This window comes from Phasianus colchicus, chromosome 1 (genome assembly GCF_987193195.1).
Source record: "Phasianus colchicus chromosome 1, bPhaCol1.hap1.1, whole genome shotgun sequence".
NCBI classification, from domain to species: domain Eukaryota; kingdom Metazoa; phylum Chordata; class Aves; order Galliformes; family Phasianidae; genus Phasianus; species Phasianus colchicus.
In genome coordinates, this window is record NC_143436.1 from 30,363,382 (window position 1) to 30,378,127 (window position 14,746).

The 14,746-nt window shown below is 36.8% G+C and overlaps 1 protein-coding gene across 7 annotated transcripts in view; it reads left to right on the top strand.

The window, feature by feature from the left end:
* Positions 1-14,746, top strand: part of PPHLN1 (periphilin 1) — a 73,638-nt gene that overhangs the window by 27,681 nt on the left and 31,211 nt on the right. For 5 of the 7 annotated variants that reach the window (XM_031589569.2, XM_031589574.2, XM_031589575.2 and 2 more), the window contains 4 exons: positions 1,070-1,326; positions 4,733-4,815; positions 9,640-9,759; positions 12,797-12,937. In XM_031589569.2, the coding sequence (XP_031445429.1) occupies positions 1,070-1,326; positions 4,733-4,815; positions 9,640-9,759; positions 12,797-12,937 (601 nt within the window). The remainder of the gene's footprint in view (positions 1-1,069; positions 1,327-4,732; positions 4,816-9,639; positions 9,760-12,796; positions 12,938-14,746) is intronic. The other 2 variants (XM_031589572.2, XM_031589573.2) reach the window with 2 other exon arrangements.

Here is a 14,746-nt window from a genome sequence, read left to right on the forward strand (position 1 = left end):
TTGTGAGACATTCTCTTACTTAAAATATTAGACTATGATTAGAAACAGGAGAGAAAAAGCAGTGAGAAAGGTGCATTCTGGCTTCCTCTGTATGATATGAAGTCTTTATTGTCATTTAGCAGTACTGTGATTGTCAGAGGAGCTGAGAGGTACTTGTTTCTCTTCACTAGATACCTTCTGACTGAAGCAAATGTCACAGGTTAGATTCAGTAAATATTTCCTTGCATGTTTAAATTCAAGATTCAGTAGAGGAAGTTCAATTTGGTATTTTTTATTACATATATATTTTATATATATATATGTTTACATAAATAACACATTTTATCTAATATGTATAACATATATTAACATAATGTGCAGGTAACCAGTACGTTTTGGATCTGGGGCTAAAATACAAACGTTTAGTAAGAATTTTTGAGGTTTACTTCATTATAGCTTCAAATCAAATCAGTTTCATATAATATGAATGCGCTGGTGGTATTTTACAGAAGCATTAGGTGTAAATATTTTGTATTGAAGAGGCAGAATTTTAGTAGGAATAAATATAAATATTTCTCATTCAGGGTTTGGCTCTGAGTAAGCATGAGGTGAGATATTCTACAGTTTTCTTTGTCCTTGCTGGATATAAGCTGAACTCTCTCAATAATATTTCCCAGAGTAAGGTCTGTGAAAGATAGTCCCATAAAAATAAGGGTAAAATAGAATGGCAATACATTGAAATAGTGTGAGCAATATTTGGGTATGCATTTCACCTGTTGTGCTAATAGGACTTTGTTTCCAGGTAAGCTAGAGTGGAATGAATCTGAAGAGAATAAAATGTGAGTCTCAGTTTCTCCAGTGTCTCTTTTTCTTCTATTTTAGATGAATTATCAAGTAAGAGAATGGAAGTTAGCTTCTAGCTATGAAGTAATTGAATGAAATCTTTGCCCAACTTTTTCTGCTTGCTTTGTATTCATTGCAACCTACTGTATTTATCAGACATAAGATATTGCCCCTGTATTACCTGGTACTGTTTTATAAACAATAGAAGGGTAACAAACTAATTTTTACGTTTTTGTTGTCTTCAAAGGAAGGTCAGAGATGGCTTCAGGAGAAAAAACTTCCATCCCTCTCATTATATGAGAGAGCGATCCCCTCATAAGAGAGACTCTCCTTTCTTCAGGGAATCACCAGTGAGCCGAAGGGATTCTCCGCACAGCAGATCTGGCTCTAGTGTGAGCAGCAGAAGCTACTCTCCTGAAAGAAGCAAAGCCTATCCTTTCCACCAGTCCCAGCATAACAGAAGTATGTCATCTTTACATAAAAGAAATATTTCTTCTCAGCAAGGTAATGCTGGATTAATGATGAGAACTGGTTAGAGAGATGAAACTGCAACTCCTTATAAGACCTTCATCTTTACATATTCCCTTTCACAATGAGAAATCTACACGGTCTGTACCAGTTACATGTTGTCTGCTCTGTGGCTGTTGCACTGTATGCTTTGCTCCCCTGCGTATTTCACATGGGAGACAGTCGGTGTTTTTTTGATAGCAGCTCTAGGCTGATGACAGTGCTCTGTTGCAGCTTTTTCCCAGTATTTATTTTCCTTTTAGCATCAAATGCTTCTGTTGCTTGTTTAGCCCTTCACTGGATTCCTTTAGAAGAAATTTGGCAGTCATCTTATAATAGATGAAGGCTTTCATTCCTGCAACCAGAGAAAAAGGGGGATTAAAACATTTGGGGAAATTAAGGTGCATGCTGCTACTTGTTTATTTCTCTGAAAATGTTCTTTCAACTGTGTTATTAGGGCTTTGATGCTGGTTGTTGGGCTTTTTTTTTTTTGTCAGCAATTTCATCTCAATGCCAGATTCTCTCAAATCTCAGTTGAGAATAAACAGTGTATGTCATGATTTTTAAAAGCTCAGCTTTTTAAAGCTTCCTGAATAATGTAATTAATTATCTGCTTAAACATAAAAACCTGAAATATTTTAAAATAATTTGTAAAAAGAAGCAAATGCTTTTTTTTCGTATGCTACAATCTCAGCTACTGCTATTTGTTTAGCTTATGTAAATTAATCACAGTTGAGTTTCCGTTTTGCAGATGTTTTCGAGGGGGCTGTACAAACCTACTGTCCATTTTGGCAGTATTTTTTAAAATTAATTGCTTTTTTTTTATTTCATTGATATGTGGCACACTAGACTGTTGTGTAGCACCACTTGCCAAAAAGGTTCTTGTGGAGTTCAGTTCACATTGTTTAAATATTGAGGAATTATTTTAGTCAGTAGTAGAATACAAATTGCCTTTCTAACTGATCACTGTAGTTACTTTAACATTGAGGAGCAATACTCGGTGAATACAAATTCCTGTGAGTAGAGGAGAGGAAGGGAAGAATATTGTAATTGTATTTACAGGAGAGTTGTAGATGTGTAGATCATAGTCAGTAGGAACAGGGAAAAAAAAAAGTTTGTAAAAACAATATAAAGCTTTGGAATGTCTATGGGATTTCCTATAATTTTGAGCTGACTTCTGTCACATTTGTAATATATTGGCAGAATTACTCAAACAGTAGTGAGGGTGGTGAATTTGAAGCAGACATCTTCAGAAACTAGAAAAGACACCAGTCAGGAGACATGGTTATATTTAGGTCTGTGGCTTTGGGGATTTATTTTCAATTCCATGGTTAAACACCTTTCATTCATTTTTTAAAAATCAGTTGAAGAGACCAGATGGCTTTTACACTGGACTGTTTATTTATAACTGCTTGTTCCTCCCAGAGTAGTACTTTTGAACTGTTCTATGGATGAATGAATTACAATGGTCCATTTGTGGGGTATAAATGGCTTAAATAAAACTTGGAGAATACTGTTTGAATATTATTTGTCTTAGGTAAAGTCATGTATTACATATTTAAAAGGAACATAAAATGGGGCCTGTTGTGCATGTCAACAGTGAGTTTTAGTCTGAAGTTCAGTGTTTTTTTCAACATGTTATGTATCCTTTTAAGTTTTGTAATACTGTTTACAATCATGCTGTCTGAATCAGTTTGGCCTAATGGTCTTAATTGCAGGAGGAATACTCCATGCTCTCCAGCCCTTCAAAAACTGGGCTAAATGCAAGATTCCAGCAAACAAAACTAGGGAAATAAGGAAGCTTAGAACAAAGGGACAGAAAGGACTCGTGGGAACGCATATAGCAAAGCTGTGTGAGCATGTAGAAAGTAGGATGGTATTCCTTGGCCAGGCCAGTCCACTCAGGGATCTGTAGAATTGGGTGCCAAGGAGATGCAAGAATGCAAGTCGCATATTCAGTTTTGTAGTTCATAGGAGCTTTTTTTCATGGCTTTTACTTTTGTTGTTCTTTTCATAATTTAAGATATTTCGTGATTAAAAGTAATTTGTAGTTCATCCTCTACTTGTATAGCTGCTTGTTTTGTTTTTACACGTTTTCCATTTAGCAATGTTTTAAAATCAAGAACTGAAATGAGGTTTAAAAAATTTACTTTTGTCAAAGTAATTTCCCCACCTATTTTCAGTAATGTTTCTGAAAGACCTATCAGTAGCTGTGAAGATTTTTGCATTAGTAGGTCTTCATCTTCATACCGGTAACTCACGTGTCTCTGAGAGACAGTTGTTTGATCTTTGCTTTGTGTTAATTCTCCACACTACATACCTGGTATAAAAATGTGGGGAAATAATAGAAGACCAGCTTCTGAAACTTTTCCTATTGTGAAAAGTTTGCACTTTACATAAAATTTTCCTTCTGTTTTTATAGGTAGTTGCATTTAAAAATACACAGCACTTATGTAGTCTTATTTTATAGCATTGAATAAAAATAGTGTGGCTGTTAGGATTGAGATTTCGCATTAAGCTTGGTCTCATTAATTTAAAATCATATTGGTTATCCTAAAAAATTGTCCCGAAATAATTCACATCCAGATTTCTATAAGTGCTTGGTAGACTTGTTTTTAATCCATCCCTTTCTTAAGTGAGCTGATACAAGCTTAACTGAAGCCAAGATAAGTCTGCTTTATTTTCCTTTTGTGAATAGTCATGAAATTTTCAGTGAATGTGAATAGTTTGGTAAATGTAGGCTTACTGACAACCGGTGTATTTTTCGTATCTACCTTTTGCAGATCACTTAGATATAATTCATGGACCATGGATTGAGAGCTAGCAATGTGCACTGCAGGAGCCAGTCTTTGGCAAGGCTGCGCATGGACTGTGTTTAGCTCAGTAAATTTGAATTGACATTTGGCTGATTTGAATGCTTACAAGAAAATCCCTGATAATACAAAGAGAATTTAACCTGTGGTTCATGGAATGTAAGACTTTCCCCCTGCAAAACTTTCCAGCATACTGTGACCTACTGAACTAGTTCCTACACTGTCTGGTTTTTTTGAGTGTTGGAGTGATAGCTAATAGAAATATAGGAATTTTTAATTTCACCTGTTAATATTAAGTTTATAACAGGAACATTAGAAAGTAAAACCACATCATCTCACCAAGTCATATTGACATGCTCTTCAGTTAAATACTGAGCAGTGGAGTTTTCCTAAGTATGCCATGTGTAATAACTATCTCTTTGTAAAGAGAAGGAAATGTTACCAAGACTTATCAGGTAGTGGAGGCTGTAGATTTCATGAGCTGAGCAAATGTCACGACAGTTTTTCTGCAAAATATTAAAGTGATAAATATATTTGCAAGATATGTGTTTAATGTAATTTTGCAGGTCTTAATATTTTTAAAATTATAGGTAAAGAGAGGACTTCAGTTCAGTCGTCGACAACATCAAGAGATGCATCACCATCGGGCTCCACAGCAGTACCCTCATCAAAGGTGAATTTTGCTTTTCAAGTACTTCTCACCATGGCTTCAGATTGCATATTATTGGACATATGTATGTTCTGCATCACCTAGAAGGAGACACTGTATGCAGCTGTTAAGAGCAACCCAGCAGAAGCTGGTTTTCCCTTATCTGGCGGGAGGGTGCTGTTAATCTTCTATATCTGAGGCTGATACAGATAGTCCTTTTATTCTGTAGTCACTGTCCTGTTTGAGAGAGGGCATTTTGAACAGACTTTGAATTGTTATTATCTGAAGTCCAGAGTATGCTAGAAAAGGAATGGCAAGGATATTTGTTCAAGAAATGTTTAGATGTTGTGCTAAGAGGCATGGTTTAGTGGGGAGATATTGGTGATAGGTGAGTGGGTTGGACTGGATGATCTTGTAGGTCTTTTTCAACCTTGGTGATTCCATGATAAAATTAAGTAAGCAGTTTTTAGGGACAATAGATCAGTAGGACGTGTACTTGAACTGAGCTCCATCCTTAAGTGATGCTTAACTTATGCAACATTATAGGCTTGGGGACGAGTGGCTGGATGATTGTGAAGAGGAAAGAGACCAGGGGGTGTTGGTTGATGCTCGGCTGAACATGAGCCAGCAGTGTGCCCAGGTGGCCAAGAGGGCCAACGGCATCCTGGCCTGCATTAGAAATAGCGTGGCCAGCAGGAGCAGGGAGGTGATCATCCCCCTGTACTCAGCACTGGTGAGGCCGCACCTCGAGTACTGTGTTCAGTTTTGGGCCCCTCACTACAGGAAAGACATTGAGGCCCTGGAGTGTGTCCAGAGAAGGGCAACGAAACTGGTGAGGGATCTGGAGCACAAGTCCTGTGAGGAGCGGCTGAGGGAGCTGGGATTGTTTAGTCTGGAGAAGAGGAGGCTCAGGGGAGGCCTCATTGCACTCTACAACTTCCTGAAGGGAGTTTGTGGTGAAGAGGGGTTTGACAACAAACAGGACCCAGGGAAAAGTTGTACCAGAGGAGGTTTAGGTTAGACATGAGGAAAAACTTCTTTTTTCAGAGAGTGGTCAGGCACTGGAATGGTTGCCCAGGGAGGTGGTGGAGTTGCCTTCCCTGGCAGTGTTCAAGAGGCGTCTGGACAAGGAGCTGCAAGATCTGGTTTAGTGCTTGTGGTAGCAGTGGTAATGAGAAGATGGTTGGACAAGATGATCTTATAGGTCGTTTCCAACTTTGTGATTCTGTGATTCTATGAGGCTATGACTGGATTTGGAAAAAGGGAGCTGAAGTGTCTGACAAATGGGGAAGGTCATGCGAACAGCAGCTTTGGCTTTGGAGAGGGCTGCTCAAGAATGTGAAAAGAATGATAGTGTTTCATTGGGAGCAGTGCCACATTGCAGAGCAGCTTGGTAAATTCCTTTTTACATTCTAAATGATGTGGTTTAATTTCCCATAAAAAAAACTTGTAGTCTGAGCACCAACTACACTTACTAATTAATTAAAGAGACAAACTAATAAACACTAATGAACAATCAGCATTCAGTGTTGTGCTGGCTGTCCTGTGGCAATAAAAGCATTTTCACATCACAGAATGCTGGCCTGAAAATTATACTTGAGGTTAAAATGAACACTTCTACAGGAATATTTTCCCTTTTTTTTTTTTTTTTTTTGAGAATTACTTTAATGAAAAATAAAGAAACACTGCAATGTATTGTTCTGAGTAAGGTTCTCTTAAAAAGTAGCATTTCCCTAAGCAGTAGTAGCCTGGTTCTTGAAGTCTTTGTAATAAAAATACTGGAATGCTTGGGGGGAAACAAACAAACAAAAAACAAAAAAGGAAAAAAACAACAAAGAAAGAAAGGTATTCTTGTGAGAAAGTGAGACTGAAGGAAATAATTAAGTGGGTATAAAAAAAGTCAGGCTTTGGTTGTGTTATGTCATTCTAAGTACTTATTCCATATACAGCTCTTTTGGAATTGCTGTGCTAGGCACTAGTTAATTGCCATTATCCTTAAGGGGGGAGGCAAGTACTGTATTTTCAGTGATGTAAATAAGGAAAGTAAGATAAAAGCTACTAGGCAGAAGTTGCACTGATTTGGATTATTAAAGCAACTTGGTAATTAGTTCGCTTATTTTGCTTACAGACTTAACATACTGCAGCTTAATATCAAGTCCTTAATAAAACAAAGAGAACAATGAGATATTGCAAAATCTTTTGCTACAGTATATATATGCAGTGTGAGCTTGAACTATAGGTATTTAACCATATTGCTTTCCTCTCCTATCAGGCCTGATGTGTTCTGCATTGGTTTTGTTTTTGCCAGAGCTTTGCGTATACCTAATTGATGTTAACTACACAAAGTAAAAGTTTCCATTTGGTTGAAATAATTTTTCCAGAGACAACAAATGTTTATTGGGAGTACATCAGCTGCAGAAACAGAATTGCTTCAGTGACATTATATTGCTTGTCTCTTTAAAGCACCAGATGCATCTGTAATGTACTGTTTTCTATCAGTGGAGCCTCTTGGGGTGATGGCTGCATTCCACTAACCAGTTAAGTTATAGCTCTTCACTGACTTGGAAATAGCAGCCAAAAAAATTGTGGCAGAAAATGATAAACATCACTACAGTCCAGGTCTTGCAATCTATTCAGACTTGTGAAATCAGTCATATGCTTTGTTTTATAGATCAAAGGAGATAATTTTCAGTGCTCTAAGTAATAATTTAACTATGAAATACTTGTATCGCTTCCACAGCAATATCTCTTTTCAGCTCAGTAACTACATGCAAATCTGAAAAGGTATTTTTTTTAATCTTGCTTATGATTATTTTTTTGCATATTCATGCATGTGAATTAATACAGGTTGGTGTTATCAGATCTTAACCACCTGTTTAATTGACTACTGCATGACATCTTTTGTGTTTTTGTTTAATATCTGTCTGGACTACAAGCCTTGGAGGTTGTGTGCAATATAATTAAAGCAAAGAGCAGATGTGTGAGACAAGGAAGACTTCCCAGCAAAGATAGCAGAAAACTGACAGGTTTTGCTGTTCTTTTGTTATGCCTAAGAAAAAAAAATGTGAAGACACTTTTCTTTAGAGTTTTAAAAAAAGTTTTCCATGAAACAGTTCACTCCTTGCTTCTCTAGATGTTTTACTCTAAAAACATGACCCTGTTCTTTTAATTTTCTCTTATATTGTAGTGTAGTGTATCTGTGGAAAACCCATTATTTAATACATAAAATGCATTCAGAATTTTTTCATATGTATTTTATTGCCATGCAGTCTGTATAATTTAGTCAGAATAAATTAAACAGGTTTCTTGTTTGTTTTTTTTTTTTCCCTCTATTCCATTAAGTACTAAAGTAATTAGTTGATGCTTATGGCTTGTGGAATATTGTTAGTCATATGAAATTTTATTTATCTTCATTTCATGCAAAGATAACAATTGGTGACAGAGATATTGGTCCTTTCTTTTTGGTTGTATTGGCCAGAGCTACTTTTGGGGACTAGGAGAAATTTGTAACACAAGATTTTCTGGCAGCTAGGAAAGCCAGGTTGTGGGTAAAAGTTGTGTGTGCCTTGGGGAATAAGAGCAGAGGAGAATCACAGGAGAAAAAAATTGGCTGCTGATAGTTAGTAGTGGGGGAAGTGTATGAGTAATTGTGTAGTTTGGAAAGGTAGCTAGGCTAATTATTCTTTGAATTATATTGCCCATTTCTCTTAGGAACCCTCTTAGTACCTTGTCTGTGCTTTTGACTTCTTTTAAACTCTGTCACCTCTGGACTTTGCTGATTTCTATTGTTTTAAATTACAGAATAAGAAAGAGGGATTCCTGCTCAGATAAATGTTGTATTCCACTTATTTTCTGAGTTTAGTTAAATATTGCGTCTTTATGGCAATTCTTTAAGGAACTACTGAGTATATGCTTCCTGTGACCACTTATGTCATTTGGAAAAAAGTAATGATTAAGTGTGTGTGGGAGGGTTGTTTTGTTGTTGATTTTCCTTCCCAGTGGAACAACCACTGAGTAGAAATTGTGGCAGTGTTTTTCAGGCAGTTGTATCTTTCTTTGATATCCATCCGTGACAGGTTTTAATGTTAGAGTTGTATAAATTCTTGTATAGATGCTTCTACAGAGACAGTGGCACAAAATTCTCACATAGAGGTAACAAGATCTGTAAAATTAGTTATTTCTGAACTGCTTTTAGTATTTTGACATTTGCCATTATCTTGTCTGCTCTAATAAGTATAAGCCAAATAATGTTCAAAGAAATCATACTGTAAATACTATTTATAAGACCATTTCCCCATGAATGATTCTGTTACTAGTGATCAACATTTCAGCCAAGTACAAAATTATTAATTTTAATTCAGCTAACTTGGATCAATTGGAATGTATGAGCTTTCTGTTCCTAATTAGCCTAGGTTTTGTTCCATATACAGAGTTGAATAGTTCACTTCTAATTTGTTATAACCTTTCATGGCTAAAAACTATATTGCGTTACTAAATCAATCCAGACTTGTCTGATTTCTCTGTAGTGTTCATTTGATCCATCTGTCTTTGAACTCAACTGGTGTCAAATCATTTTTTGGTTATTTGTCCTCTGAATTTGAAAGAACGACAAAACAATAATGTTGATTCTGAAAGTATGGTACATTTTAACATTTTCCTGAAATTCATTGATTTTTATTTCTCTGTTGTTCTTTTAACAAGTCAACAAACAACATCTTCAGCTTCCTTATTTGCCATTTCAAAATGCTTTGGAGAGCTGAATATTTATTTTAATTTAGAAGATGATTTTACACGTGGAAGTATATTTCATGTTTAAACCTTCCCTGTAATGATTTGGGTTTTTTTCAGGCTATGGAGAAGACCATCAGACTATCAGAAAAGGAACTCGCAGAAGCTGCAAGCAAATGGGCAGCTGAGAGGTTACAGAAGGCCGATGAAAACAATTTACCTGAAAGAACAGAGTATGAGGTAAGACAGAAGTATTAATTGATTTTTTATAAAGTGTTACAACAGTAACCTCCTGTTTTTTGGCACTCCTGAAAGGTGCATCTTATAATCCACCTCTGGATTTGCCTGCCTGTGCTATTAAATGTTTGTTGAAAGAGAGAGAGAGGGACTAAAGCCGTGTGTTTGGGGGGGGGGGGGGGTTGTTGTTAAAAACAAACAAACAAACAAAACATATAAATAGTAGGTTTTGTTAGTATGCCTTGAATTTATGTTGAGCTACAGTTGACAAAATAAGGCTCCGTCTCTGCACTGGTGTAAATTAGGAAGGAACTTTCTTGCACTGGTGTAAATTACTTTGCCTACTGGGGTCCCTAAAATTAGCTAGAGATTCTACTGAATTACAATGTGTTTATGTAACACCTCAGATCAGAAGAGAAATTCTGTTTAACTCGAGTTAGTTCCATGCCATGGCAGTCTGCTCTGTCTTTTATTCCCTTTTAGGAACAGTCCTTCTTCATCTTAAATATCAGGCTTTTATCCTTGCTATTGTTGTTGATTGTCTGATTGGTTTAATTATTTTCCCAGATCTTTTGTTTCATTAATACTCAACATTAATTAATTGCTGATTTATAGCTATCTGCTCTTCTCCTCCTTGTCTTTTGCCTCTCGCTATATTGAAGTATGATCATAGCTCTTTTCAGTGATCATTTTTTACTGCTCTACTGGCACAGCAGGCGAGTGTTTGTTAATAGCCTCTTGAGAAAGCTAAGTTGTTTAGTTTGTTACTGCAGTTAATTTGGCAAGTGATCATGTGGCGAGATTGGCAAGGAGCTGACAGACCTCGTGCTCTTGAACAACTCAGCTGTGGATCCTGTATCACTGCAGATATGGGATCTACTTGATAACCTGAATACTTGACTGTAGAAAATTAGTAGGGATTGCTGATGTGAATTCTGAGACCACCTGAGCACTCAGCCCAGGACCTATTGGGAAAGGAATAATGCTTCTGAGAGAGCCCTTTTCACCTGAGACAACTTAACCACTTCTGAGGCTTTCCTGTCTTTCTGCCCTGAACAAGTTGACATATATTATTATGTCTTTTGACTTTTAGTCACTATGTGACGGGCAGGATTTTCATAGCCAACTAACTAGGGCTAATGAGATTGATAGACAGTAATTTCTGACTAACAGAAGGCAACAAGGCTCTATTAAGCATGATGTGTTTTAACTAGCGTCTACCTCTTTTGATTTAAAACAAATAAAAGTCATGTAATGTCTTTCATAAAGTAGTCTGGTTTAATCCTGCAATAATTTCAGCATTCCTTCTCATCAACTTTATAGTTAATGGGCAGGTATTTTATTTTTGTAAATGATAAGATGGAAAATAAATGTCTTGGGAAGCACTGAATTTCCTCTTTGTACTTCACCTTTGGTGAAACTAAAAACTAGATTTGGGCTGGATCCACATTTATCTGAGCTCTCAAATCATGTCCATTGATCTAATGGCTGACTGTATCAACAACTTCTTGGTATTGGATGGGAGGATTGGATAAAAGAGCTGTTCATTTCCTTCCAGGAAAAAGAAACTAAAAAGAGAAAAAAATCGAAATAAAATTAAAATAACAATAACAAAAAAAGCATATAAAAATATGGTGGAGTTAAGAAAAAGGATCCTAGCATGGATGCCATATGGAGACATGGACAGTTAGTTCTATTTGTAGAGAGATTCACGTGAGCAACACTGAAGAGAAATGTCACTTGTTTTCTTGATGAGGGGAAGGTAGTGCAGTGGAGGAAAGAACAGAGTGGGCCATGTAGTGAAATTGTTTCTGCCTTAGAGGAGATTGCAGTGGGAGAAAGGTTCATAATGAAACAACTGCTGTTGTGACAGAGTCTGAGATGATTTAGTGACTGAAAAAGTGTTCTGTGGGCTTGCTAACGAAGGCTGTGAGATATTTCATTCTGAATCCTAGAAGAAAAGATAGTTCTTACCTTGACTGATAGGCTGTCATGTATGAGTTACTGCAGTTTGTTTGTTTTTTTTTTTCCAGTTTGTTTATCTTACATAATGGTCGAACTCTGTGTTATGTTGAAGTTCTTAGCATCCTCTACTCTTTCTCAGGCATTTCTTGGTCTACTGCAATAAAGAGATTCTGCATGTAGTATTAATGGTTTGTATTGATTCTGAGTTTTGAGCAGATATTTATAGGACTGCTTCAACTTTTTTTTAATTCCTAGCGCTTTACTCTTACACATTAATTAAGTCTTAAGTCTCTCCAGTTCTTTATTTTTGAGTAGTTAAAAACATTTTTATGCATCTACTTCAAATTCTCAAGTCTTATTACAAAAAAAAAAAACAAAAAACTCCGAAACTATTATATGTTGTACAAATCTGTTGTATAATAATGTAATTAAATATTCTGTAGTAATTTTTTCTTTTTCCATCTTCTATTTAGACTTGATGTCCTTGAAGTAGGAGTCTATATTCTTTGGGGCAGGAATTCTGTCTTAATTCCCATATTAGAAGGAAGCCTGTGCAATTTTGGTACTTCAGTAAGATTTCTGATATTATCAGGAATCCTCTAAGTGCATGTTTTCTCTTGCCGTACAGTAGGTGTCTCTTTTCCTTTAATATTTAACCCATAGCACTGAATGCTGCAAGAGTTCTTTCTGATTTTGTCATTGACTGTTTATCTTTGATTTTTTATCTTTATCCTTCCCCAGAAATCTAATCCCATTTTCATTGTGGATTTCTTGCTGGTTAATGTTAAAAATAACAACTATAGAAGTTTCTTCTCAGAGGAAGGGCTGATAAGGGTTATCTGTCATTGTTGTCCTTACAATTAAGACTGAGTCACTTTTTGTTTTTTATGTCATGTTTTCTATGTATATAAAATTAGTATTTCTGTAACTGTTAGACTGTAGCAATAATGCTTCACTAATGGTCTTGATAAGCAAAGTCATATTTAATTGAATATATTTGGGGTTTTATTTTTGCTGTTACATTTTGACATTTTTATTTTGATTTTAAAACTCTGAAAATTCCTTTTCTTTTAAGGCTGGTTCTTCAGCTCCATTATATGCTGAACAAACAGAGGAAACAGAAACAAATGTAACTGACAGTACAGAGTTGTATGAGGATAACCAGCTTCTTTGTCGCTCAAAAGCAATTGCAACTAAAACCAAGGAGATAGAACAGGTGAGTCCTGTTGGCTTTTTGGCACTGATACAATGCTTGTGTAATGGCTTGATCTGCTATAAATATCTTTATTTTTTTTCTCCTCCTGGGAGCATAATACTAATGTAATCTAATTTGTTGAGGCAATGGAGTGATGGCATCTCTGTCTACAGAGACGCATTCAGACACATTACTGAAGAAGTATGGCATTTATCTGCACGTGGGAATTAGCTGTAGTCTTCTGCATCTTAAATGTAACAACTGTTATTACGCATGGCAAGCTGGACACAAGCCATCAGTGTGCCCTCACAGCCCAGAAAGCCAGCTATATCCTGGGCTGCATCAAAAGAAGCATTGTCAGCAGGGTGAGGGACGTGATTCTGCTCCTCCGCACTGGTGAGACCTCACCTGGAGTACTGTGTCCAGATGTGGAGTCCTCAGTGCAGGAGAGGTACGGGCCTGTTTGAGCATGTCCAGAGGAGGGCCACAAAAATGATTCAAGTGATAGAGCACCTCTCCTATGAGGACAGGCTGAGAGAGCTGGGGCTGTTCAGCTTGGAGAAGAGAAGGCTCTGGGGAGACCTGATGGAGGCCTTTCAGTGTCTAAAGGGAGGTTGTGAGAAGGGAGGGGGCAGACTGTTTAGCCAGGGTCTGTGGTGACAAAGAGAAATGTTTTCATCCTAAAATAGGGGAAATTTAGATTGGTTATAAGAAAAAAGTTGTTTATTATATGGAAGACCTGGAACATTGCCCAGAGATGTGCTGGGTACCCCTTCTCTGGAGACATTCAAGATCAGGCTGGACCAGACCCTGAGCACCCTCATCTAGCTGTAGGTGTCCCTGTTCGCTGCAGAGGAATTGGACTAGATGACCTTTAAGGGTCCCTTTCAAATCCAAATCAAATGATTCTATGACAAAATGATTGCTGCGTAGAATAACTGTTCCAAAATCCAATATAAACAGGTAATTCTAAATGTAATTAAAAATATATCTTTACATGAGAACAGATAAATTCTTTACAGAGGGAGTGGTGAGGTGCTGGAACAGGCTGCCCAGAGAGGTTGTGGATGCTCTGTCCCTGAATGTGTTCAGGACCAGATTGGATGGGGCCTGGGCAGCCTCATCTAGTATTAAATGTGGAGGTTGGGGCCCTGCCTGTGGCAGGGGGGTTGGAGATTCATGATCCTTGAGGTCCCTTCCAACCCTGGCCATTCTGTGATTCTGTGAAATTATCGAAAATGAATTCTGTAATTTCCTTAACTAGAATATGTACAGTTTGGGGACTGAACACTGGAAGCAGGCTGTTGTTGTTTTAATCAGCTTTGAATACCAGTTCTTGTGTCATTTTCTTCAAGGATTAAGAACCTTTACATTTTTCTTAGACTGTGGTGTTGATATCAAGATGAGAGAAGGGAATTCTTTTCAAAATTTTCAAAAATTCTGTTCTTTCTCTTTTATGTAGAGTGCTTGGGGATAGATTGAATACAAAACAAGATTTGTGTTGCTTCTCTTGTAATGTCCAGTCTGTGAGGAAGCTCAATAGAAATTTATTTTTCTATTCATTTACTAGTCTTTGCTAACTTCACAGTGGGGAAAGTATCTCCAGTAACCTGCTCAGTTTCATTTGTCATAAACGTCTGAAGTATTTTTTTTTCTGTAGTTATGTTGCTGGTAGGGTTTGAAAATTTTCTAACTTTTCAGTACAACTCTACCCAAATCTGGAAGAAGCATTTAAAATTTTCAAGCAGAAGAGATGATTTTCTTCAAACTTGCATTTACAATGTTTTCATGCGTTCCTGTGATACCTAAGAAATACAAATCACTTACCTC